The sequence below is a fragment of the Salvelinus alpinus genome, chromosome 1 (assembly GCF_045679555.1).
Source record: "Salvelinus alpinus chromosome 1, SLU_Salpinus.1, whole genome shotgun sequence".
Lineage (NCBI taxonomy): Eukaryota > Metazoa > Chordata > Actinopteri > Salmoniformes > Salmonidae > Salvelinus > Salvelinus alpinus.
The window spans coordinates 39,778,232-39,805,835 of NC_092086.1; the positions used below are offsets into that span (position 1 = coordinate 39,778,232).

The 27,604-nt window shown below is 43.0% G+C and overlaps 3 protein-coding genes across 6 annotated transcripts in view; 2 read left to right on the forward strand and 1 right to left on the reverse strand.

Annotated features, from left to right (window-relative positions):
- The first annotated feature begins 240 nt into the window (after positions 1-240).
- Positions 241-3,990, forward strand: LOC139575653 (putative nuclease HARBI1). 3 transcript variants are annotated; one of them, XM_071400849.1, is made up of 10 exons: positions 241-1,004; positions 1,092-1,268; positions 1,359-1,420; positions 1,503-1,589; positions 1,677-1,718; positions 1,787-1,960; positions 2,040-2,728; positions 2,798-2,913; positions 3,010-3,121; positions 3,216-3,990. In XM_071400849.1, the coding sequence occupies exons 7-10, from the start codon at positions 2,257-2,259 to the stop codon at positions 3,347-3,349; spliced, it is 834 nt and encodes a 277-aa protein (XP_071256950.1). In that variant the 5' UTR covers positions 241-1,004; positions 1,092-1,268; positions 1,359-1,420; positions 1,503-1,589; positions 1,677-1,718; positions 1,787-1,960; positions 2,040-2,256; the 3' UTR covers positions 3,350-3,990. The 3 variants fall into 3 exon arrangements, with proteins under 3 accessions (XP_071256950.1, XP_071256945.1, XP_071256957.1); XM_071400844.1 differs by having other exon boundaries at positions 243-620; positions 1,677-1,960; XM_071400856.1 differs by lacking the exon at positions 2,798-2,913 and having other exon boundaries at positions 250-620.
- A 990-nt stretch (positions 3,991-4,980) lies between these two features.
- LOC139575672 (UBA-like domain-containing protein 2) lies at positions 4,981-23,382 on the forward strand. 2 transcript variants are annotated; one of them, XM_071400869.1, is made up of 3 exons: positions 4,981-5,244; positions 13,141-13,197; positions 20,091-23,382. In XM_071400869.1, the coding sequence occupies exons 1-3, from the start codon at positions 5,125-5,127 to the stop codon at positions 20,448-20,450; spliced, it is 537 nt and encodes a 178-aa protein (XP_071256970.1). In that variant the 5' UTR covers positions 4,981-5,124; the 3' UTR covers positions 20,451-23,382. The 2 variants fall into 2 exon arrangements, with proteins under 2 accessions (XP_071256970.1, XP_071256979.1); XM_071400878.1 differs by lacking the exon at positions 13,141-13,197 and having other exon boundaries at positions 20,091-20,581.
- A 393-nt stretch (positions 23,383-23,775) lies between these two features.
- The window catches only part of LOC139575683 (glutamine-rich protein 2-like), a 6,959-nt gene continuing 3,130 nt past the window's right edge, over positions 23,776-27,604 (reverse strand). Inside the window, exons 2-4 of the mRNA XM_071400891.1 lie at positions 27,368-27,479; positions 26,025-26,144; positions 23,776-25,801 (exon numbers count right to left, since the gene is read on the reverse strand). Coding sequence (XP_071256992.1) covers positions 25,629-25,801; positions 26,025-26,144; positions 27,368-27,479 — 405 coding nt within the window. The 3' untranslated portion in view covers positions 23,776-25,628. The remainder of the gene's footprint in view (positions 25,802-26,024; positions 26,145-27,367; positions 27,480-27,604) is intronic.

The following is a 27,604-nucleotide window of genomic DNA, read 5'->3' on the forward strand; positions in this document are numbered from 1 at the left end:
ACAGCACATTTATTATTATCGATGTATTTTCTGTTTGGGAAAAAAAGTACGAACTGTAGGCTTTGCTCACCGTCCATTAGCTGTTATATTATCGACTACTGTTATTCTGATCAAATGTACAGAATTTGAAACGTGCATATATTGTAACCAGTACAATATGTCTCTGACTGTTTGGTCTGGAACAAAGACAACCATCATAACGTTGCTGTAAATATTTACAATAGAAATACCAAACCTGGGGCCTGTTGCACAAAAGTAGAATTAAGACATCCGGGATAAATGACTCAGCTGAGCTCAATGAAGCCAAAACATGTGCGTCCAGGCTTAATTGGTTGCACAAAGACCAAGCCAGGATGAGCAGACACGGATTCATTAAGCCAGGTGAAACCAATCCTGGATAGGTGCGCGCTCACGGCTCACTCAAATAGACCCCGCCACAGATCACAGATTAACTGATTTACCATGGCAACTAGAGCCGCGTACTTTTCCCCGTCGGAAGCACAAATCCTCATGGAGGCATACGAGGAGGTAAAAGATATAATTAAGAAGAAAGGCAACACCGCCACAGTGATAAAGCAAAGAGAAAAAGCGTGGCAAAGTATTGCAGACCGCCTGAATGCGTAAGTAGTGCACAATTACACACTCACCGCTCCGCTGAAACATCACAATTACAATTCAAATATTTAATTCACATCTCCAAAAATGCAGTTGTACTGTAATTATGAAACGGTTAAATTTTTAATTGAAATGCACTGCAGATATGAGTGAAATTGTGTAAAGTAACTCCATCACACTGTATAAAGCTATGATAAATTTTTTGATATTTTTACTGAAAACAAGACAAAAATACCAAGTAATTTTTTGCAGTGTGACTCCATTAAATGTGTGTGTGTGTGTGTGTGTGTGTGTGTGTGTGTGTGTGTGTGTGTGTAGATTAAACATGAACGGGCCAAAACGGACATGGCAGCAGGTCAAAATCAAATACAAGAACATTCTGCAGAATGGTATGGTCCCTGACTAATATTTAACAAAGCACAAGCATATATTGTACCCAGAAGGTGCCTGCTCACACATTGTCTGTACTGTTTTAGCAGTGAAAAAGAATACCCACAGACAAGGCACGGGTGGTGGGTCACCAAAGGCTGACCTTACCCCAGCAGAGGACATGGCCTTGGAGCTAAATAAAGGCAGGCCCGTCTTAGAGGGGATCCCTGGGGGGAAAGAGACGAGCATAGGTTCCTCCCAAGATGCCACCCGCTTCATTCAAGGTATGTCCTTCCATCTCTACATGGGATACAACCACATTCATATTGAATCAATTTGGACTGTCTGACTTTGGTTTACCTATTGCCTTGCAGTGTCTGGCAGCACTGTGTTCCTGTTAGAGCCACCAGCACAAGCACCAGACGATGCTGATCCAGTGAGTACTCCATCAAAGGCATACTGTAGGCCTGGCATGTCTTGTCTACTAGCTTCAATATGAATCCGATTAAATGTGATAGGGTGAAGGCCCCAGTGCAGCAGCAACAGCACATGATGGAGACGATGATGAGGAGGAGACCATCTCTCTGGATTCCAGAAGGCATGAGGTATCATGTTAAGACTGTGAAAGTACTATTTACTCTACAATGGTGAGGAGTCCTCATCAAAATCAAAAAATCTAATTTCTTTTACAGGACCCAGATGCTATACAGTGGGAAAACCAGCCTGGCAACATAGTGCGTATTAATAAAAGGACACCACATCCTGCCAAATTCCAGCTGCGCTAATTGTATTGTGTTCACAGAGCTCACAAGCTATCAGAAAGTTGTATGGCAACCACCTCCGGCGCCAAATAGAACTGGCAGACATAGACATTCAGTACAAGAAGAAAAAGATGGAAAATCTTGCACTGGAGTCCGAAATAAAAAAGAGGACAATTAGGAAACTGGACCTTGAAATAAAAAAACTTGAGAGGGAGGTGAGATATGCCTTCAATGTACACTGTATGCTAACTGTAACACAAATGTATTAATCATTATTTTTCTTTCCTCCCCCAGCTCCAAGAAGATGACACAGCTCAAAATAAAAATTTGGTATATTCTCGTAAAGTCAAGTGAGCCATGACATATGAGCTCTTATTGTGAGCACACAGGACGGTGGCATCTTTCTAAGGTTTTTTTTATTTTCCCAGCAATCAGTACAACCAAGTCATCGTTATAAGGCATCGCCCTCTTTTGCCCACCCCCCCAGCACCAGGTGTGGCCACTAGCCTATATGAAGGCCCAAAATTGTGTGTTCCTTTCTGCTCTGACAATGGCATGCCCATTCGTGCGAGATGTGGTGGATGAAGAAGCACTTGTGCTGAGGAGAGCCTTCAGGCGAGAAAGGGTCTTCAGGGACCGGTTGGACCCACTGGCCTTCCCTGATGACCATCTATATGAAAGATACAGGTTTTCTGCAGATGGCATCAGGTATCTATGCAGACTACTGGGTCCCAGGATTAAGCACCGCACTGCACGGAGCCATGCACTGAGTGTGGAGCAAATGGTTTGTGTGGCCTTGCGCTTTTTTGCTAGTGGAGCCTTCCTGTACTCAGTGGGGGATGCAGAACAGCTGAACAAGGCCACAATTTGCCGCACAATAAGGAGTGTGTGTCTGGCTATCAAAGCATTAGCAGATGTCTTCATCTCCTTCCCTGGCCACAGAAGACTCTGTGACATCAAAGAGGAGTTCTATAGGATTGCAGGTAAGAGGATCTACAAATTACAGGACAACTGTTAACACATAGTAGGATACTCATTACTTTGTGTGACAGGTTTCCCCAATGTCATTGGTGCAGTGGACTGCACACACATAAGGATAAAAGCCCCCTCAGGTGCCCATGAGGCCGATTTTGTGAATAGGAAATCCTTTCACAGCATTAATGTTCAGGTGAACATAACTTTTTGATATTGTCCATTGACGAACACTCTGCATTGCCAGTGATGTGCATTGATTGGTGTAATATTCCTCATCTTATGATTTCAGATGGTCTGCAATGCTGACTGTGTGATCAGCAATGTTGTGGCAAAATGGCCTGGCTCAGTCCATGACTCCAGAATCTTTCGGGCCTCTGAAATCTATCAGTGCCTATCACAAGGTAAGCCACACAACCCCTATTTATAACCATCATGGCTGTGTCAAGAATATCACTGTGTTTATGAGGTAGTAATGATGAGATTTTGTGTTGACAGGTGAATTCTCTGGTGTGTTGCTGGGAGACAGGGGGTATGGCTGCCAGCCTTTTCTCCTGACACCTTTCACAGACCCCCAGGAAGCACAGCAGGCCTACAACCATGCCCATGCCAGGACCAGGGCCAGAGTTTAAATGACCTTTGGCCTCCTGAAGGCACGCTTTCACTGCCTTCACAAATTAAGGGTCAGCCCTGTTAGGGCATGTGATATTACTGTGGCTTGTGCTGTCCTCCACAATGTGGCCTGCCTGAGGAAGGAGAGGGCCCCCAGAGTGCCACCAGCCATGGACTGGGACAATCCGGCAATCTTCCCTGATGACGACAGTGGTCGGCTGCTGAGGGACCAATATGTGTTGAATTATTTTAGTTAGTATGTGTGCTTTCAATTTTGGTTAAATATGTCCTGCGGTGGCAGAGGAATTTGGGTTTTTTTGGGTTCGTTTTTTGACGAATTTGGCCTCTTATGATGTTTGTGCGGTATACTGTGTGTAATACAAGGCTGCAGGGAGGCTACTGCATCCATTCATTTGTCTGTTCAGTTGATGTGTATGGATTTGTCCTGCATTTATTTTAGTGTGCAGACATGCAGGGTGTGTTATATACAGACCTTTGAATGTGTATGTATCATTTTGTATAATATGCTTGGATTCTGTGCTTTCCATCTTGTAGAGTCACTGTGACTTCAGTTTCGAAAGGAGCTGATGGTTTACCTGCTTTGTTTTGTCCTTATTCAATAAAGGAACATAATGTTACACATTGTGTTTTTATATTCATATGGAATGTGTATTTGTTTATATGACAGAGTACTAGGGCCACACTGAAGAAAAAGGATAAAGTCATAAATTTATGAGGCTGGTTCTTTCTGCAGAAAAGCTACATATTGTTTTTACAGTTTTGATACTTATGACAATGTGATACTTAATATTCTGGCACATCAGCATGTCTTTGTTTATGAAACCATACTGAAGTACAATTTCACGAAATGCCCCACATCTGTCATTTTAACAACTGTCCTCCTTTAAAACAACTGGTTACAATATTATGACTTGTGTTTTTTTCCCCTCTGTGGCCCTAATATTCTATCATTTTATATATAGCCTTATAGTCTATGGGAAACTGTAAATTATCTAATGATAGCAACATCATCTAAAAATCATTTTTTATCCAAAATCATTGAAATTAATGATCACAAACGTTTAAATAATAACAGTGGGTCTAGTTATATGTGATAACAATGTATAGTGAGCAGTGAAATAACTATTGGTTTCCATTTGTGGTGACTGCTGACTGACATTAGGGATGAGATTAAATAGATCCTGGAATTTAGCCTGGTCTGGAGCAGGCTAGCTCCACAGAATAAATCTCCATGGTAATTTATACCATAACATATCCTCCTGCCCCCTATCCATCTTTAGTGCAACCGGATTACGGATCAATTGAGCCAGGATCACCAAGATATCCTGGCTTAATCCCTTATCCTAGTTTTGTGCAACAGGCCCCTGGACCTTTTCAATGCGTTATCGCTAAATTGACCAATTATTGAACGACCCTCATATACCTTCTTATAGAAATAAGCCAATAGGTGTGGTTTACTCATCCTCTGGTATCCAATCCATGAATATATGTACCCTGCAATTACCTTACTCCAACGACTTGCTGGCTCGCGTGATAGCCAATGGTGTACCAGCCCGTACAATCTTGCTGACTTGTTTATCCAATCAGCTGTTGTGCTTGGCTTTGTTGTTGGTGATGACATGGACATATTTGTTGTTACTGGAAGGCGAGGGTAGAGCGTGGTAAGGAGGGTCAGGTTTGAGCGATTGATTTCGAAATTTTGAAGGAAAAAAACGAGGCTTTGTTTTCCCAGGTTTCAACGATAAAATAACTGAGGTGGGGGTGAAAAGCGGTTATGTCGGTGAATATGGACGAACTCAGGCATCAAGTGATGATAAACCAGTTTGTTTTGACTGCTGGTTGTGCTGCTGATCAAGCGAAGCAGCTTCTTCAAGCGGCTCACTGGCAATTCGAGGTATGCGATGTGTGTGTTTATATGTTGGTTTCATAGCGATGCAGCTAACTAGCCACTTTAGCTAGCTAACAAAGGCAAATAATGAGAAGTTCTCCGAAATCAGAGAATGGCGATTTTTTATTACAACAATGTAAGTAAACCCAGTCATACGACCATGCTTTTACGATGGATAATCCGGAAGACCTGGTCTAACATTAGGAAATGCGGTGTTTGCCATCGAATTGACTGTTCACACCCAGTTAACGTTAACTAGATGGGAAATTGCTGCTGCTAACGTTATTGTTTTGATATCTGTATTGGTTACGTTGGTTATTTTATGTTAGGTTTTTCATTTTGACCCTATTCAATATAAATCTGCATAAATCTGCATTATCTAACTAGCCATGGTTGCAGTTGATAGTAGTGTGATCTGATTTCTTTCAATGCCATATGAACATAATCAATCTCGAACGTCTAATTTAGCTAGATACAGTAATAGTGCAACCGGCTTTTGGTAACTAACTAACTAGCTATCCAGAGAGCGAATTAGCTAGATACTGTAACGTTAAAGCGCGTTCCATCAATTATGTCTGAATAGGAGTGTCCAGAAAGAAAATACCTGGTTGAGGTTTTTGAATCCATAAGGTTAACTTTGTTTACATTCTTGACTTGACACCACCAAACACGCAGAGGCTCTTCCTGTCCAGACCCCATTGTTGTAGTAAGTAAAAGGTGTCTCAAACGTTGCCTTTGTTTTTTGAATATTGCTGCTGCTCTGAAAATGTGTAGGCTATTTAGTGTAATAGCATGTATGTTACATAGCTAGCACACACAGCAATTCATACCTCAGTCCCAACTGGTATGACTTATGACCAGTCAATACACACTTCCAATTTTGAAACAAGCTTCTACTAGTTATTACTTTCCATATTTGGCTGCATAAGAGTAGTGCACCAATAAACACACTCACAAACACACATTTAAAGAACATTGTGTTTATGATTGCTTGTTGTACAAGGTTAGTGAAAGGGTACACAGCGGACCTCCTGGATTGACCGTACTCTTGTCCAGGAGTATTCATAGGGGATATCTATCTTTAGGCAGATTACGGTGCCTTATCCTTCCAGTTGTTCATATCCAATACTCCTAGTCCTGGCTCAGAGATGCACACCGTATGAACAGGCGTTTCTTCTCAGCTGACACACAGCGTGACCCTTTTCAGTCATGGTTTCAGCCAGAGCAGCAAGGTGGAATTGTCATTTGAATGAGCGTAATAGTAACACACCTTTTTAGTGAATAAATAATTCACTACATGATATGAAAGAAAAATCCAGTTCATGTTGAAGCACACCCTAGAGTAATGTATAATGAAAAGTATGCAAAGCCTTGTAGGCTATATCCACTCCTGTTTGAAGAGCTCAGCTGGCCACTGGTTTGAAATATTCAACAGGGCCCTAAGTATGGACAACAGAGAGATGCTGAGAAGATCTGAGGCTTCAGGCCTCTGCTTCCAGATGGTTTCACAAACACACCTCCGCTCTGTCTAATGGCCACGCTTTTGTTAGTGCTTACGCGCGAGCAGAAGTGGCTGGGCCAGTTAGTTTGAAGGGGCTGAGGAGGCTGCTCAGCTCCTCCCAAGCTTCTGAGAGCAGAGTCAGCCTGTAGCTTGATTGGAGCAGATGCATTGCAGAGACAACTTAGCCTCCTCTGGGCAACTTGTCCGGCTCAAGGTCAAAGGGCTAGTTGCTTATGGCTGGGCTGAGCTCCCCCAGGTGCTGTTGGCTAAGGAGTGGAGGGTCAAAACATTAGGAACACCTGCTCTTTCCATGACAGACTGACCAGGTGAAAGCTATGATCCCTTATTAATGTTACTTGTTAAATCCACTTCAATCAGTGTAGATGAAGTGTAGGAGACAGGTTAAAGAAGGATTTTTAAGCCTTGAGACATTGTGCATGTGTGCCATTCAGAGGGTGAATGGCACACATATACAGTACCAGTCAAAAGTGTGGATACACCTACTCATTCAAGGGTTTTTTCTTTATTTTTACTATTTTCTACATTGTAGAATAATAGGGAAGACATCAAAATTATGAAATAACACATATGGAATCATGTAGCAAGACAAAATATTTAAGTGCCTTTGAATGGGGTATGGTAGTAGGTGCCAGGTTTGAGTGTGTCACGAACTGCTATGCTGCTGGGTTTTTCATCCTCAACAGTTTCCTGTGTGTATCAGGAATGGTCCACCACCCAAAGGACATCCAACCAACTTGACACAACTGTAGGAAGCATTGGAGTCAACATGGACCAGCATCCCTGTGGAACGCTTTCAACACCTTGTAGAGTCCATGCCTCAACGAATTGAGGCTATTCTGAGGGCAAAGGGGGTGCAACTCAATATTAGGAAGGTGTTCCTAATGTTTTGTGCTCTCTGTGTATATATTGTGTGTATATGTAGAGTCTCTCTATATAAAATATTTATGTATAATACAATCTCAAAATGTTAGCCTTTATTAGTTAATTGAATGTCTTTGTGTTGTCATGTCTGCTCATGGCTCCTGGCTACAGGGCAGGCTGTATCGTCGTGTCTGCTCATGGCTCCTGGCTGCAGAGCAGGCTGTGTTGTCGTGTCTGCTCATGGCTTCTGGCTGCAGAGCAGGCTGTGTCGTCGTGTCTGCTCATGGCTCCTGGCTGCAGAGCAGGCTGTGTCATTGTGTCTGCTCATGGCTCCTGGCTGCAGGGCAGGCTGTGTCGTCGTGTCTGCTCATGGCTCCTGGCTGCAGAGCAGGCTGTGTCGTCGTGTCTGCTCATGGCTCCTGGCTGCAGAGCAGGCTGTGTCGTCGTGTCTGCTCATGGCTCCTGGCTGCAGAGCAGGCTGTGTCATCATGTCTGCTCATGGCTCCTGGCTGCAGGGCAGGCTGTGTCGTCGTGTCTGCTCATGGCTCCTGGCTGCAGAGCTGGCTGTGTTGTCGTGTCTGCTCATGGCTTCTGGCTGCAGAGCAGGCTGTGTCGTCGTGTCTGCTCATGGCTCCTGGCTGCAGAGCAGGCTGTGTCGTCATGTCTGCTCATGGCTTCTGGCTGCAGAGCAGGCTGTGTCGTCGTGTCTGCTCATGGCTCCTGGCTGCAGAGCAGGCTGTGTTGTCGTGTCTGCTCATGGCTCCTGGCTGCAGAGCAGGCTGTGTCGTCGTGTCTGCTCATGGCTCCTGGCTGCAGGACAGGCTGTGTCGTCGTGTCTGCTCATGGCTCCTGGCTGCAGAGCAGGCTGTGTCGTCGTGGCTGCTCATGGCTCCTGGCTGCAGGACAGGGTGTGTTGTCGTGTCCATGGGCATGTTCCGTACTCTGTCACTCCCTCAGGGCACAGCCCCCACTCAGCCTCATTATCCCTGTTACTACACCATTATTAATGCACTTCTTTCTTCTGCACTCTTCCGTATCACCCTAAGTATTCTTTTTGTGTTCACCTATATTTATTTATCCTATTTCTATTTCAGGCTGTTTTTTAAAATATGTTTTTGTTATTGTTTGCTGTGCCCTCATTTAGACGCCTGTTCAATTCTTCTGCTTTTATATAGGCCTAGTGCTGGGCTTCATTGCAGTGTTCTGTCAGTCAGGTTACATAAGAAACACTGTCATGACTCTTCTCTGCTCCATTGCTAGGTTCTCTGCTCCATTGCTAGGTTCTCTGCTCCATTGCTAGGTTCTCTGCTCCGTTGCTAGGTTCTCTGCTCCGTTGCTAGGTTCTCTGCTCCATTGCTAGGTTCTCTGCTCCGTTGCTAGGTTCTCTGCTCCGTTGCTAGGTTCTCTGCTCCGTTGCTAGGTTCTCTGCTCCATTGCTAGGTTCTCTGCTCTGTAAGGTAATGGATGCTCTCACTTAAAGCCCATTAATAGTACTGAAACCTTTATGCCGATGCTCTTAGATATGGTGTTGCACTGTGTGTTTGTAACCTACACTATTTGTGTGTGAAACGAAACCGTTGTTGATGGTCTTGGATATACACAGAAACACATTTAACATAAAAAAAAAAAAAATAGACAAAGAACAGTGTGATCCCAGCAGCCTGGTAGACAATGGCAGTGCAGCACATTCATGTTGTTATGTGTGTCACGTTGAGCAGCAGACATTCCTGCACTACTGCTGCTGTTGTCAAACAACCACAGAGCATGGTTTGTGGGGGAGGGGGCCGTCTTCAGCCGTGAGGGGAAGCCACACATCCATTGAAGTGTTCGCAAAGAGAGATTCTAGTGAAGGGAAATGGAGGCTAGGCAAGGCACGAAGGACTAAGGTTTAGCTAGACATGCTGTCATTTTAGTAGTAGGCTGCATGCAATTATTTTAATCCAGTCACTAAGACACGTTCATATTTGAGGCGATTTGTATACAAAGGAATGACACAGCATTTGTCAATTTTCCACCTCTTAAAAAGAACATGAATCATGGGCCAGTCAGACTACATGAATCATAAAACCGGTATCTTGCAATAAAATCTGATAAACTTCTAAGGATATGTTTTGGTATCAGTGTATTTTTATTTCCGGACCATGGTGTCCTTACCAGGCTGGTCTTTGTATTCACAACAGAGTGAAACAATAGAAGTTGCCTATGGACTTCCTTGTTTGTGTTCAAGGGCAGCAACTGAAAGTAGGACTACTTGTTTACATTGTGTTTCCTCATAGCCCGTCAGAGGAAGGCTGTCACAAACAAGGTTTTGTTGTGGCCTATGTGAATTGTTCCTGAGAATATAGCACATACCCTATTCACGGTAGTTTATATCGCCTAAACTGTTTACATGTCACTGAGTTGTAACACTAGTTTTAAGTAAAGGAACAGTACTAGGCTACTAGCCATCTTCTTTTCCGTGCTAATTATCATTTTAAACAAGCCTGTGTAGTGTGTACATTCTCACTGAGCCATTAGCCTGTCTGCCACTGCCTCTCTCTCCGCGTGGTTTACAAACCCTGTTTTAGACAACGGAGGATAATAGTTTAAATCCCAGAGTCATGTGATCTACTCGTACCAACTGACCCATAGGCTGATGCTAGCAGAGGGGGATGGGGTTCAGGCTCTCCAGAGTGAGCGGATAGGAAGGTGAAATGTGTTACTACTGTTTTGTGGTCCGCAAACTAAGGATGGGCATGAGTACTTGAACGGACGTCAAAACTCAATCTTTAACCAGAGATTATAATTTTTTTATACTGTAAAACTATTTGGCCCAATTTTTTTTATTGAAGACAATGTTCATTTGCGTTGACTCTAATGTTCAATTTGTACATGTGCATTTGCGTAACACAAAAAAGAACCCAAGCCAAGCATCACACAGTTCTGCTCCCTAAATTCCCTTTACCCTCCTTGTCTCACTCACTCAGTTGTGTTCTGACCGCTCCCTCTACACACGCGTGTTGAGTGCACACACAAACTCCCGTTAGGCCTACAGAAATAAATGCCTATAGAAACGGATCTAACTGATGGGATACACAAGCTACATTCCTTGCCAAATGACGTCAGTTTATCACAAATTCAAAATGGACTGGTTGACTGAAGTCGGGAAATATGTGTTCCAGCAATGTCCTGCAATTTTGGAATAATTGCGTAATTTACCGCTTTAATATGATACTTTGCGGTTGTCACTAGTTACTGCAAAGTCAAAATTGGCTATACGGAACAATTCATGAAAACAAAAAATGTGCTTTTTGGTCTTCAGGTTAGGCATAAGGTTAGCAGTGTGGTTCAGGTAAGGGTTAAGGGTCAGGTTTAAAATCTGATGTTAAGAAGAGACATTGTAGAAACAAGCAGGGTTTATTTGTATTTAACCTTGTATTTAATCTTTATTTAACTAGGCAAGTCAGTTAATAACAATTCGGCCTCTCCCATTTAACCAGAGGTAGGACCAGTTGATCTTCTGCTAGAGGTTGTGTAGTAAATCACTGAGTGGGCCTCTACTCCCCATAGAAACCTGAAGAGGTAGCCTACTGATGGCTCACACCCATCTATGTTAGTCAAAACATTTGCAAACCAGATTAAATTCAGTGTTGACAGCACAACTGAGATCTCAATCTCGTCCCCAGCCAGGTTACGGAGTTCAACGTTTTTGCACTTTGTTTCTGCTGAGCCTTTATTTACAATGGAGTTCAGAAGATGTTTCCATAATTGTCACTGAAAACCAGTTTACATTATCAGTCAAAAGAAAGTTGACTAGGCAAGTCAGTTAAGAACAAATTCTTATTTACAATGACGGCCTACCCCGGACGACGTTGGGCCAATTGTGCACCGCCCTATGGGACTCCAAATCACGGCCGGTTGTGATACAGCCTGGAATCGAACCAGGGTCTGTAGTGACGCCTCTAGCACTGAGATGCAGTGCCTTAAACCGCTGCGCCACTCGGGAGCTTGACCTTGTGGCTGTGGTACTAGTGACGACCCCACTTTGCGAACTGCTAGTGCCATTTTAGAATTGGTTAGCCTTGGCTATGTATAACCCCCGTAAACATAGACTGGTTCTACTCTGAAATATGCTAAAGCATTAGTTTGATAAAGACCGAGCGTATTTTCATCAGAATCATTAAGCCTAGGCCTACTCACCAAACAGATGTCATGGTCATCATTCATCCCCGTGTTCAAAGTGGAATTGTTATTCCATTTAGAAAATTCCAAAGAACAGGCAGAATAAACTAGACAACTGTGTATATCCGAAAAAAATAAATACTTATTTTGGTTTGTAACTCTTTTCAAATGATCAGATGTGCATCACTTCGCACTACTCGGTTCTATTTGATTCTGTTATGTTACATTTTTACATTTGAGTCATTTAGCAGATGCTCTTATCCAGTGCAATTAGGGTTAAGTGTCTTGCTCATGGGCACATCGACAGATTTTTTTTTCTCACCAAGTCAGCTCGGGATTCGAACCAGCCACCTTTCGGTTACTGGCCCAACGCTCTTAACTGCTACTATAAAATAGATGTGTCTTGACTGATAAGGGCTCGGGAAATAAGTCTTGTCTTGTCTTGTCTGCTAAATTAACAAAACAAGGCTATGCCATTGCACAGCCATAGGCTTCTACAAGAAAGTGCCACACTGCTTTGGTTACTATCTTTTTGAAGATTGAGTTCAAATATATAATATAACCAGTTGGTATTACAGTTTCGGTAAATGTATCTTAAATGGCACTTGTTTTTTAATTGATTGAATATACACTGAGTGTACAAAACATTATGACCACCTGCTCTGACCAGATGAATCCAGGTGAACGCTATTGATCCCTAAATGATATCACCTGTTAAATCCACTTCAATCAGTGTAGATGAAGGGGAGGAGACATGTTAAATACGTTTTTTTAAGCCCGGAGACAATTGAGACGGTTTGTGTAAAGAACTGCAACGCTGGTGGGTTTTTACATGTTCAACAGTTTTCTGTGTATCAAGAATGGTCCACCACCCAAAGGACATCCAGCCAACTTGACACAACTGTGGGAAGCATTGGAGTCAATATGGGCCAGCATCCCTGTGGAACACTTTCGACACCTTGTAGAGTCCATGCCCCGACGAATTGAGGCTGTTCTGAGGGCAAAGGGGGTGGGGGGGTCGTTCGCAACTCAATATTAGAAAAGTGTTCTTAATGTTTTTGTACACTCAGTGTATATATGAGGCAATTTAGCAATTAGAATTCGTTATCTTTACTGGTTATGATAAATTACGCTTTGTTGAGCACTGTTGGCATAGATAACTGCGCACATTTTTACCAGTGTGGGCCTTGTGTTCCAAAAGTTTTTTTTTCTCCTGAATATTCAGAAAAAAATAATGTGCTAGAACAGTCAAAGGTCAAATGCCCACCCTACCGCAACTGGCAGTTCAAGTGCTCACAATGTTCTCACACACAATTTCCTCTCTTCCCCTCGTTCTGTCTCTCTCTCTCCCTCCACAGACAGCCTTAAGCTCCTTTTTCCAGGAGGCCAACATCCCTAGTCACCACCACCAGATGGTAAGTGCATTTTGTTCCCCTTAAAAAAGATAAAAGGGCTTAAGGCATGTATTACATTCTGTCAGTGTGTTCAGGGAGCTAATTTACGGCATGGCTGCAGCGTCAGTGACCAGGCCAGTCTGCTCCTCCTCTTCAATCAGACAGACAGAGGGACAGATTCACCAACAGGACAGGACTAGAGCCATGGGCATAGTAGTACAGCTGTGTCTGGCAGAGTGACATCACTGGAGTTATCGCTCCTCAGTAGTAAAGTCTACATCCTGCTGTACTACTCCACGGTGCTTATTATGGTTTTCGACACTGCCCAAGCCTTTTAGGGTAAACTTACTTAAGATATACTGCCACATGGACCGGCACCATGCTCTTTAGTGCAACACACCTTTCATATCATGAATTCTTAAACCTTACACAATATTTTGAAACCTTTTCCTTCAACATGTATTGCATGAAAATATGCATTGTTATGCCAACTCCGTATGTCAGGCACAGCGAAGTAGCTGGGTCTAAATAGCTAATTTAACCGCGATGAAAGCAATGGCACAAGGCTGGCCCCTGTCCTTGGCCCAAGCCAATTTACGCAATGCTATTCCCTAACGGCTATAGTGATCATGTGGTCCGTGCATGAAACCATTTCTCCTTCAACTGACCAGTAAAATCCCTGGAGCGGCGAGCTGGAAATGTAATGTAATGTTTAACACATGGAGGCTGTGCTGTGAGCATGCAGTGTTGATGTGCACACTGAACCCAGCCATCCCCTTATCATCTGTCTGCTGCTGCTACAACACTGTTTTGGTTTTCTCTCTTTTTTCCCTTCCTCTTGGGTGGGAGGGGCATGTTCGCGCTTGAGAGAGAGGAAGTGTGTGAGTGGCGCGGGCCAGGGTTTGTTATTATTTTCGGTGCAGCCATTACATCATACCGCTGGAGGGTGTTTGTGTGTTTGCGAGTGAGTGAGTGAGTGTGTGCATGTGTACAAGTGTGTTTGTGTGTGAGGCGGGCATGTGCATGCTGGGAGGAGGAGTGATGTAAGAGAGCTATCTGCTACAGAGGAGGAGGAAGGGCTGTTAAAGGATAGAGAGAAAGAGAGAGTGTGGAGGGGCAGTCATCAGCAGCTGCAAGCCATCTCCATGTATTGCCGGTGTTAGTCCTTCCCCCCCTCTCTCTCTTTAGGCTGCCCTGCACTCTCCTTGGGGCCTGGGGGAGCCACAGGGGAAACGGTGGGTGTGGGGAAGAAAGAGCTCCGTGTAGCAACAATAATGTACACAACACTGCCCTCGATCAAACACTATTGACTATACATGGAGAACAAAGATGTGTATATGTAAGGGACTCTTATAGCCTTAAACCTAACACAGAAGGGTCACATTTCCACAACCAATTGACATCCAGGGTTGCATTGCTTGTTGTAAACATGGGGCTGGGTTTTTATTTATTTAATTAGGCCTAGTATTTTACCTGAGAAAACAAGACATAATAAGTAAGTCCTAGAGAGGATGACATTCCTATATCAATTTAATATGTACTCAATCGGATGAATAGAAGCCACAACCAGTTGAATTACATTGTTTCTTTTCATTACTCTGTACATAATGTAATTCATGGAAAGTGGGTAATGCACTCTGGTGGTAGTGGTGGTGGGAGTCGTTGTGGTAGTGGTGGTGGTGGTGGTGGTGGTAGTCGTAGTGGTAGTCGTAGTGGTGGTGGTAGTCGTAGTGGTGGTGGTAGTCATAGTGGTGGTGGTGGTAGTAGTGGTGGTGGTAGTCGTAGTGGTGGTGGTAGTAGTGGTGGTGGTGGTGGTAGTGGTAGCACATGGCATTTGTCATCTCACCTGTTTCCCCTCTGGTGTGTGAGCCCATTAGGGATGTGACTGTTTGTGTTGCTGTGGGTACAAGCTCTACCCTGCGCCTTCTGATGACAAAACAAGACCATAAATACTGTTGGAGAAGTTCTGGTTTGAGCCCATAGCCTGGCCAAATATAATGATTTACTCCTTTACTAGGATCTTCCTGCTACCACAACTATTACCACCACTACTATTATTATTACTACTACTACTACTACTACTACTACTACTATTATCACCACTACTATTATCACCACTACTAGTACTATTATCACCAGTACTATTATCCCTACTACTACTATTATCACCACCACTACTATTACCATCACCACTCTTATCCCTACTACTATTACCATCACCACTCTTATCCCTACTACTATTACCACCACTACTATTATCACTACTACTACTATTATCACCACTACTATTATCACCACTACTACTACTATTATCACCACTACTATTATCCCTACTACTACTACTACTATTATCACTACCACTACTATTACCATCACCACTCTTATCCCTACTACTATTACCACCACTACTATTATCACTACTACTACTACTACTACTACTACTATTATCACCACTACTATTATCACCACTACTACTACTATTATCACCACTACTATTATCCCTACTACTACTACTACTACTACTATTATCACTACCACTACTATTACCATCACCACTCTTATCCCTACTACTATTACCACCACTACTATTATCACTACTACTACTACTACTACTATTATCACCACTACTATTATCACCACTACTACTACTATTATCACCACTACTATTATCCCTACTACTACTACTACTTATATTATCCCTACTTCTACTATTATCCCTACTACTACTATTATCCCTACCACTACTATTATCCCTACTACCACTACTATTATTACCACTACTATTATCCCTACCACTACTATTATCACTACCACTACTATTATCCCTACCACTACTATTATCCCTACCACTACTATTATCCCTACTACTACTACTATTATCACACCACTACTATTATCCCTACTACTACTACTACTACAACTATTACTATTATCCCTACTACTACTATTATCCCTACTACTACTATTATCCCTACTACTACTATTATCCCTACTACTACTATTATCACTACTACTACTATTATCACTACTACTACTATTATCCCTACTACTACTATTATCCCTACCACTACTATTATCCCTACCACTACTATTATCACTACTACTACTATTATCCATACCACTACTATTATCCCTACCACTACTATTATCACCACTACTACTACTATTATCACCACTACTATTATCCCTACTACTACTACTACTACAACTATTACTATTATCACTACCACTACTATTATCCCTACTACTACTACTTATATTATCCCTACTTCTACTATTATCCCTACTACTACTATTATCCCTACCACTACTATTATCCCTACTACTACTATTATCCCTACCACTACTATTATCCCTACCACTACTATTATCACTACTACTACTATTATCCATACCACTACTATTATCCCTACCACTACTATTATCCCTACTACTACTATTATCCCTACCACTACTATTATCCCTACCACTACTATTATCACTACTACTACTATTATCCCTACTACTACTATTATCCCTACTACTACTATTATCACTACTACTACTATTATCCCTACTACTACTATTATCCCTACTACTACTATTATCCCTACTACTACTATTATCCCTACTACTACTATTATCACTACTACTACTATTATCACTACTACTACTATTATCCCTACCACTACTATTATCCCTACTACTACTACTACTTCTATTATCACCACTACTACTATTATCCCTACCACTACTATTATCCCTACTACTACTACTACTACTACTACTTCTATTATCACCACTACTACTATTATCCCTACCACTACTATTATCACCACTACTATTATCCCTACCACTACTACTATTATCCCTACCACTACTATTATCACTACTACTACTATTATCACTACTACTACTATTATCACTACTACTACTATTATCACCACCACTACTATCACTACCACTACTACTATTATCACTACTACTACTATTATCACCACCACTACTATCACTACCACTACTACTATTATCCCTACCACTACTACTATTATCCCTACCACTACTACTATTATCCCTACCACTACTATTATCCCTACCACTACTATTATCCCTACTACTACTATTATCACTACTACTGCTATTATCACTACTACTGCTATTATCCCTACTACTACTATTATCACTACTACTACTATTATCACCACCACTATTATCACTACCACTACTATTATCACCACTACACTACTATTATCACCACCACTACTATCACTACCACTACTATTATCACTACCACTGCTATTAACCCTACTACTACTACTACTACCACCACTATTATCCCTACCACTAATATTATCCCTACTACTACTATTATCACTACCACTACTATTACCACTACTACTATTATCACCACTACTATTATCCCTACTACTATTATTACTACCACTACTAGTATCACCACTACTATTATTACCACCACTACTATTATCCCTACCACTACTACTATTATTACCACCACTACTATTATCCCTACCACTACTACTATTATTACCACCACTACTATTATCCCTACCACTACTACTATTATTCCTACCACTACTACTATTATTACCACCACTACTATTATCCCTACTACTACTATTATCCCTACCACTACTACTATTATTCCTACCACTACTACTATTATTACCACCACTACTATTATCCCTACTACTACTATTATCCCTACCACTACTACTATTATCCCTACCACTACTATTATCCCTACCACTACTATTATCCCTACCACTACTATTATCCCTACTACTACTATTATCACTACTACTGCTATTATCACTACTACTGCTATTATCCCTACTACTACTATTATCACTACTACTACTATTATCACCACCACTATTATCACTACCACTACTATTACCACCACTACACTACTATTATCACCACCACTACTATCACTACCACTACTATTATCACTACCACTGCTATTAACCCTACTACTACTACTACTACCACCACTATTATCCCTACCACTAATATTATCCCTACTACTACTATTATCACTACCACTACTATTACCACTACTACTATTATCACCACTACTATTATCCCTACTACTATTATTACTACCACTACTCACCACTACTATTATTACCACTACTACTATTATCCCTACCACTACTACTATTATTACCACCACTACTATTATCCCTACCACTACTACTATTATTACCACTATTACTACTATTATCCCTACCACTACTACTATTATTACCACTACTACTATTATCACTACCACTACTACTATTACCACTACTACTATTATCCCTACTACTACTACTACTATTATCACTACCACTACTACTATTATCACTACCACTACTACTATTATCACTACCACTACTAGTATTATCCCTACTACTATTATTACCACCACTACTATTATCCCTACTACTACTATTATCACCACCACTACTATTATCCCTACCACTACTACTGTTACCGCTACTTAGCTGTACCACTATTGTAAACATTAAGGATGATATCGCAACAGTTGTAACTTGAAAGTACGTAGTGTTCAAACTCCCTTGTGAATGTGTGTATGTGTTTTGTGTAACGGTGGGTGTCATATGGGCGGCAGATGGGGTCCAGTCCAGACCTGCCCTTCCTCTCAGCCGAACCTGCTAGACAGGGCCCTAGCCCCACCCTCCCAGCACAGCACAGCACTGTAGCTAAACACTGCCCAGCATACGGTTGTCATTGTTCTGTCTACCGACTCACTGCTTCACTAGGACCAAGCCTTATAGTTAGCCTTACAGCTGCATCTGGACAGTCTAAGCAGCTGTATTGCTTCTCAGCCGACTTCATTGCTTTATAGCTAAATTTGATCACTTGACTAGATAAGTAATATTTGAATATCTCCTTTACTATTGATTTCCATAACAAACAAGTTTAATAATTCACAGCTTAAAGCAAAACTCAGTCACATCTCTCCCAAGAAAAACAGGAAACCCCCTGTATGGACCACCATCTTGGGTCCTGCAGGAGGGGCAGTTTCAGTGTGGTCAACCATCACAGACCCAGACAGACTGAAACCATGCTTGTCCATCTCCTAACTGGAGCAGCTGCTGCTCACTCTGACAGACCTGTCACCTCACATCAACACTAAGACTGTGCCTCACTTCCTGACGATACACTCAATACTATACTGTATGCTGCACTACACTCTGCTCCCTCCACTTTCAAAATGTCTATCTTAGCTAGCTATGACCATGCCTGCCTCAGGCTCGAATCTGGTTTGGTGACCTAATCAATTTACCTTTTCAACTTTAGACACCTCTTTCATACTGTTAGATCCACATTCCGGGTGCTTGCGTGACCCTCATGTCAGCGGGGCCATGGCTGTGTGTTAGAAATAAAACAGCCCTGACCGCCTGCTGAAATGCTAAGAAGTCCTCCGTCCTGTAATTGCTGCTAGCCTGCTACCTGATCCCTGTTGGTGGTGGGGGGGTTTCTATCCTGAGGCACCACACTCACTCTTACAAATTATAAAGTCATTCATTGCCTCAGTGGGGACATCTGACATTTTGTGCAACTGCACAGCATGTTAAGCTGCCATGTTTACCACAGTGAATGGATGTAGGTGGCTGCAGGGTTTAGAAACCTTGTCTTCACAAATGTTCAGCAGTTGTACTGCACACAATGCCCAAGTCTACAAGTGAACTGCCTCCCAGAACAGTAACTAACTAGTCAAGGCTATTTGTTTTATGAACTCACCAATCATGCCTTCTATTGGTACATACAGTTCACAGCAGGCAGCAGCAATGGAAGCACCCCTTGGGGACCGAATCATTGGGACAGAATGTGTTAATGAAGTGTTTGCATTCAACTCAATGTAAGTCACTCATTTTAAACCCCAAGTGTCTTCTGTTTTCCAGATGTGCACTCCAAGGAACACCCCAGCCACGCCGCCTAACTTCCCCGACACCATCACCATGTTCTCCAAGCTGAGGGCGTCAGACTGCTCGGGGAGTTCCGGAGGCGGAGGTCCCACCCAGGTGTCCATGGCCTGCTCCCCCCCCTCCTCCACAGCTGGCTTCGGATCCTTCTGGGCCTCATCACCCCCCAACCACCAGCCCGTCTGGCTGCCCCCCTCCTCGCCCACAGGCCACCACATGCACCACCACCACTACCAGCACCACCACCACATGCACCAGACCCCCATGTGGCCCCCTGTGTCCCAGCCCGGCAGCGCCCAGCAGACCCCTGTTGTATCGGTCCTGCATGGCCAGAGATGAGACTCTACCCAGGTGTGGGATGGAGGGGGCTGGGGAGGATAGGGTGGGGCTGGGCTGTGTGCAGCCGAATGAATCTACAAGGGGGGGTTGGGTGTCAGGATTAAAGGGTCTTGTTGGCCAAGGGGAAAAGACACGCTACTGTTGTTTTCCTTCCTTTCTTTCTGTTTTTCTAAAATGACGATGAACAATGTCTTCTTTGGAGGACGTCTGTTTCCTCTCTCTCTCTTCATCATAACTCATCAAAGCCTGGGAAGAACCGGGGGAGAACCACTAATAACAATATGAGGAAGTGGAATTAGGAAGGGGGTGGAGTCTCTGAACCCCCCCCCCCCAAAGGACTCTGGGAAATGCCGTTTTCTTCGTCAATGCAAGTCGAGCCCTGGACCCAGCAGAGCACTTACTTAGGATAGGAGCCATGTGATCTGCTAAAGTGCTTGATCATTGGCTGTTTTTCAAAACTCTTCTCTCCCTTGGGGTTCAATAACGCTCCAGTGATGTGACCAGATTTCACAATAACCAGCAGACAAAAACAAAATGGGACTGCAACACAAATGATGATGGTGTTGTGTTCTCGGCTGATCTTATGGCCCAGAAAAAAAAATTCTATATTGTTTGTGGTATGGGTATCTGTATTGTACAGATCATGGACAAACACTGTTGCCATTTTGTCAAGTTTCATGTAGCCATGTATCCCTTTTTAAAATGTCTATTTTGTAAGTACTATGTAGCTTAGTGAAACTTGACTCAGTGGCTCCACTGCATGCTGTTGTGTCTGAGAAGTGGGCTCTTCAGTATGTGTGGACTCGAAGCTTTGGTTTTAAAGTGTCTGAAAGCTGACCTTCACATCAGAGGTGTTTTAAGGAGAGGTGTAAAGAAATGTTAATACTGTAAATCAGTTTGTGTTGAGATACAGCAAAGTATGCAATCATTTGAGGAAGATTGAAGCCAGTTTAAAGGCTGATGCATTTTTATCATTGTTTTTGGGAACATTTTCTACCTATGGATGTCAAAGGACTCCCAAGTGGCGCAGCGGTCTAAGGCACTGCATCTCAGTGCTAGAGGCGTCACTACAGACCCTGGTTTGATTCCAGGCTGTATCACAACCGGCCGTGATTGGGAGTCCCATAGGGTGGCGCACAATTGGCCCAGCATCATCCGGGTTGGGGTTTGGCCGGGGTAGGCCGTCACTGTAAATAATAATTTGTTCTTAACTGACTTGCCTAGTCAACTTTCTTTTGACTGATAATGTAAACTGGTTTTCAGTGACAATTATGGAAACATCTTCTGAACTCCATTGTAAATAAAGGCTCAGCAGAAACAAAGTGCAAAAACGTTGAACTCCGTAACCTGGCTGGGGACGAGATTGAGATCTCAGTTATACTGTCAACACTGAACTTAATCTGGTTTGCAAATGTTTTGACTAACATAGATGGGTGTGAGCCATCAGTAGGCTACCTCTTCAGGTTTCTATGGGGAGTAGAGGCCCACTCAGTGATTTACTACACAACCTCTAGCAGAAGATCAACTGGTCCTACCTCTGGTTAAATGGGAGAGGCCGAATGTATTCCCTGCAGAAACAGTCGGTTTCAATGGGTCAGATTACAGAATCTCTCCTAGTGGTCAAAACATGTGTAATTCCCTCTGTTAGAATAGTGGAATTACTTGATTGACTGATGATGAATTGAGTGTCTTGTCAACTATAGAATTATGAATTTAGTACGGGTTGCAAATATTTACTAAATGATTGTTCAGGCAATGTTTACATATTATGAGATTCAGTGTACTGATGAACAATGCTTCATAACCCAGAGTCTTACTTATAGGTGAGCTCTTCATACAACAGCCCATGTCAGAACATTTGCAAATCTATCAATGATGACAGATGGAAAGGTAGCCATTTTCACAATCATTCTCATTATAATTATCACAATAAAGAGGGAATAGAGAGGTCTGAACAGGTTGCAGTTGTATACAGAGGGTACTTTATCTGAAATAATGTCACATTCATTCATGCCCTCATGCCCTTATATTATGCCTGCCTGCCATGTCTTCACTCAGACAATCACAATCATATTCACATGATCTTTCTTCCCTCTGGTTGAATACATGTAAGATCACATTTGTCAAGCTGTGACCTTTGTGAGGATGATTTTATAATGTACAATATGGTGTTGGACAGATGCCACCTGGCCAATGTGGACCCTTGTCAATGTCACCAGAAAGAAGGGACACTGCTCTAGTGTGCTGCCATGTAGTCTGTTCTGGTTCTAAATCCATGGATCTTTTCAGATGGACATTAGAAACTCAACGGTGGTTCCTCTTGGGGTGTTCATAACACCACCTCATTCATTAACTCATGTGTTCTATTACGTTTGTTGTCAACTGCATGAGTTTTGGTTGGTGATTTTCCAGTTCTGTGTTTTTAACAAGGTGGGAGTAGAGGTTGGCCCCATAATGAGTGTTTCCTGCTGTGTGGATTACTGGCTCCTCCTCAGTACTGTTGTGGTAACTAACACACCCAGACACAGTAGTGTTGGGTGATTATAGTTCCTGTGGTGATGTGACCCGGTCTCCATTCTCCTGCCACAGCTTTGGAATTCATCAACATATTTTATAAGGCTCTCATGAATCTCGATCAACAGTAGACCGTTTGGTCCCCCATGATATCTGTACAAACTGGGTGTTGTGAAATGTTCGAACGTCATGTTCACCCATACAAGATGTGCAGAATGCCTGATGGAAATCCTAAAACAAGTCAAACACCAAGCAATTTGCAGTGCACTTGAGTAACACAAGAACTTCTCATGGACCCTCATTTACATCTCTCTAATCTGGCTTTTTATATAGATATTTCTCTCCTGTACTTGGTGTTTATTTCCCTTGTTGAAATGTGTATTTATATGTTTTAATAAAATAAGATCTGCTAAGTGTTGGAGTTGTTCTGGGGTCTTGTTTTTGCTGAGAATAATTTTTGTGCTTTTATGAAATATGGTTGCTAAGGCACATTTGAACACATCATAGCAGTAACTTTGCTTTTTGAAATATTTTCTCCAAGGGAACCCCTTCAGTAATGATATGACACTGCATAATACTATAGTAATCTATATATCCCTATAAGTAGTGTCTCTATAGTACAAAGGAACAAGTAGGCCTTTATAAGAGAGACAATAAACACAGTGTGGCAGTTAATTGAGGAAGGATGTGGTTAGAACTGTGTATCCAGCCCAGTTAACGTGTTAAGTGTCTGAAACTGACGTGTGTCATAACAGCGTGGCTCACAAAATGTGCCTTCACAGTCGAATTATATGCATGTGATGGAGTTGTGTAAAACAGTACAGATATATTTACGTACCACAAGTAAAATTCATTGCAGACAGTCAATGAGTCAACATATGTTCACATAACAGTTATATGGACATCATATGACACATACATCACATATTCCATGAAGGCCCATTTATCTTTGAAAACAAAGATACATCTACCAATGGAAATCTTACATTCAGATTAACTGCCTGTCTTAAATACTCTCCTGAAATACCTTTCAGTAGCATCATTACTCCTGAATACGTCCAAATGCTATGAAAGGGATCACTTATACTCAGTTTATTAGGTACACCACCTCGTTCATGAGTCAGGAGGCCGTGGCTTGCTATATAAAGCAGGCAGACAGGCATCCAGGAATTCAGTTACTGTTCGAATGAACATTAGAATGGGAAAAACGAGTGACCAGCGACTTTGAATGCACAACTCATTGGTCCTTGTCACGGATGGGCTATTGCAGCAGACGACCACACCAGGTTCTACTCCTATCAGCTTAAAACAAGCGGCTCCAGTTGTCACGCGATCACCAACACTGGACTATTGATGAGTGGAAAAACGTTGCCTGGTTCGACGAATCCCGGTTCCTGTTGCATCATGCTGATGACAGGCGTAACCACATGAGTCCATGGCCCCACCCTGCCTGCTGTCAATAGTACAGGCTGGTGGAAGTGGTGTAATGGTGTGGGGAATGTGTTCCTGGCAAAGTTAGATCCCTTGATAGCAATTGAGCAATGTTTCCATGCCCTGAAGAATTCAGGCTGTTCTAGAGGCAAAGGGGGGTCCGACCCGGTACTAGATGGGTGTACCTAATAAACTGGCCACTGAGTGTGTAAGGCATGGATAGCGATAAATATACATCATATTTCTCATTGACACAAAATGTGTGTAAGCAAAGCCCCTGCTTCTAGGAAACTGTCACCCCGTTCCTCACTGACAGTACAATTTTTCCTTTCAAGTTTATTAATTCATATCCTGTCCTGCATTCACACAGGCTTTTTGAACTGTGCCACGCCCCAGCCCACGGACAACTGCAGTTGAGTGCTGACATGGTGCTACGCTAAAAGTATGCTATGACACCCAATGCTGTGCCATGGTTAAAAATGATACGCTATGCCAGAGTGAGGCACACAGAGCTAACCCCCTTGTTTAAAACACAGACACCAGGAGACTGCTGTAACTGGACACAGGCACGGTGACATTTGAAGGGAACGCCATCTGGGCCGGTTTTACAACCCTGGCTGCTTTGCTTCCCCAATAGATGCAGGTGGCTGGCTACCATTGTTATGAGTCCACGACAGGGGTACATGTTTGTGGTAATGACAGCACGCATGAATGTCTTTCCTCTTAACATGTGATGGAACAACTTGAGAAACTAATACAATGAATCAGACGTTACAGAAATTGGGTCTGTGAGAGGGAAGACATTTCAAGCCCTTAATGATACCGCTCTATAAGACCCTATATGTCAAATGAATTGCTCCATGGTGGTATTCTTCTGCATCCAAACAGTCTGGTATTTGAGGTCACCTGTCTGAAAGCTTTTCTATGGTCATTGAAAATCAGGCATCATAAACCAAAATCGTAATGTAGCCACACGTAAGGTATCGGACCTGTAAAGCTACACTTTGGAAATGTGACTCAGCTATTTTGTGCCTCAGCTATTTTGTTGCATGGAAACAGTGTTCATATGTCCCAGAATTGTGTTCTTCCATTACAATCCATAAATAACCTAACTGACTAATATCAGACATGATTTTCACAACGTCTGTATGCTCCATTACAAAATGGAGACCAGGATACCCTCCTGCTGCTGCTGTTTATTAAAATAAGGTGTGTGGGGCGCTCCATCGCCCCCTACAGGATGATGACGGGCTCTTCCTCCGATTGGCTCAGGTCCACGTGAAGCACCAGATCTTGCTGCAGCAGCTCACTGGTGGTGTCAGCATGGGACGAGCTCTGGGGAAGGGTAGCCTGGGACAGGCAGCCTAAAGAAGACATGGGCCGATCCCGCACAGAGCTGCCTGAGGCTGGGGGAGATAAAGGGAGGCAGGGGGGCAAGGGGGAAAGGTCAGGGGTTAGGGTTCAGGTGTCTGCTACAATCAACCTTAACAGCTGCACAGCAGCAATCGCAAAGAAGAATGCAATTTCCATGTGAGTGTTATTTCAGTACCATTCCATAGTAATCACTATTCCAGTTAGTGAAATTAGTTTATATGTTGCAAATGGTAAATGACGCTGGTGTTGACCTACCTGAGCAGCTGCGCTGGATCTTGGCACTCTGGGGTCGCACAGGGGTCACACAGCCCGGCTCTGTGCAGCCAGGCTTCTGGAACTGGGAGCGCATGATCTTGTCTTTGCTCTTGCACATGCCTGCTGTCATTAAAACAACAATGTCACATCGCGGCCTTGACATGGGAATGACAGGACCCCACCACACCCATAGCCATACTGTACCTACACACCCATACCAGACATACACCTTCTTCCAAGTCTTGAACAAAATAATATTTTTATTTTGACTCATTCAATGGTCTCATAAATTACTGGGAATCACAACACCAAATCCCAGGCATAAAACAGGACAGCACATCTCCCTCTTTCTTCCTACAGGGCTTGATTTGTATGAACAGATGAAAAGGATATTAAGATAGAAATGATGGAATGCAAGCAGTGTTACCCCAGGTTATATTTAGTCTGTTACAGACACCAGGCCTGATCTTCTATAACATAGTAACACTGGGTTCTTTCCAGTGTGGAACACTATACCAACCAGAGCCCCTCCCCCAACCCCAGTGCAGCCCATTCTTATTGCTAACTCACTTCCTTAAACCCTCCTGAAATACTCCCACCCATAAACTAAGCTCCTCTCTCCTTCCCTAAATCTCCAGACCCTCGTTCCTAATCCTTCATCATACACCACTTTAACACTGTACTGTATTCCTCCTCAAATTCTCATTCCCAACCAAACAGCCCACTTTCTTTCTCAACCCACCCCAACTTTTCAGTCTCCTCCCCATTCTCTCCTGACCCTTCACCTCCCATTTCCCCATGATGTCCCCCCTCACTCTTCCTCCCCACACTCCACTTTACTCTTTATCTCTGCATCCCTGCACTGCGAGCCCAACTCTGGACACATGGTCCAAGGAGCGAGAGAAGAAACAGGCTAAGGGCAGTTGTGGCCTGGACAGACGGCACGGTGTGATCATCATCTTAAGACGTGTTGTGTAACTGGGCCCAGAGGTGACAGTGAATCCTCGGAAGTGTGCTTCACTGTCAATGAGGAGTCCATATGGGCTGTCAGAACTGGAGTCTGGACATCACTCTCTCCCAGGCACGGACCATGACAGCTGCCCACAGCATGCAGACATGTCACACTTAACATTAGGTGACTTTTTGGAGCGATGGCATAAAAATACTAAATGGACCAGTGGGAATAGCTTTACTGCTTGAATTGAGTAACATGAATTAAGTAGTCTAGCTTTTGTTCACAATTGTCCAAATTCCATTTTCTTTTCAATACATGTAATTCTACTCTAAAAATACACAGTACTGTAGAGTAGAGCTGAATATAATCCCAGTCCAGAACCCTGTACCGTCTTCAGGAAAGATGGTGGGTAGTCCGGCATCCACAGTCTTGACCGATCTGGTTTTCAGGCGGCCCTTGTAGATATGTCCGTCCAATCCCAGGATGTCCACCTCCTCCGGCTGACCAATAGGCACAAGGACAAGGTCAAATATTTGCATACCTAACAACTGTCAAATACACCTCAAATATACTCTGTACTCAACATGATAACTTGTATAAATGGCTCAACAAACGTGATTGACCA

Coding starts and splice junctions, on each gene's coding strand:
- LOC139575653 (XM_071400849.1), top strand. CDS start 2,257: ATGAAGGCCCAAAATTGTGTGTTCCTTTCTGCTCTGACAATGGCATGC. Junction 2,729..2,797: donor GGAGTTCTATAGGATTGCAG/GTAAGAGGATCT, acceptor TTTGTGTGACAG/GTTTCCCCAATGTCATTGGT. Junction 3,122..3,215: donor CTATCAGTGCCTATCACAAG/GTAAGCCACACA, acceptor TTGTGTTGACAG/GTGAATTCTCTGGTGTGTTG.
- LOC139575672 (XM_071400869.1), top strand. CDS start 5,125: ATGTCGGTGAATATGGACGAACTCAGGCATCAAGTGATGATAAACCAG. Junction 5,245..13,140: donor CGGCTCACTGGCAATTCGAG/GTATGCGATGTG, acceptor CTCCCTCCACAG/ACAGCCTTAAGCTCCTTTTT. Junction 13,198..20,090: donor CTAGTCACCACCACCAGATG/GTAAGTGCATTT, acceptor TCTGTTTTCCAG/ATGTGCACTCCAAGGAACAC.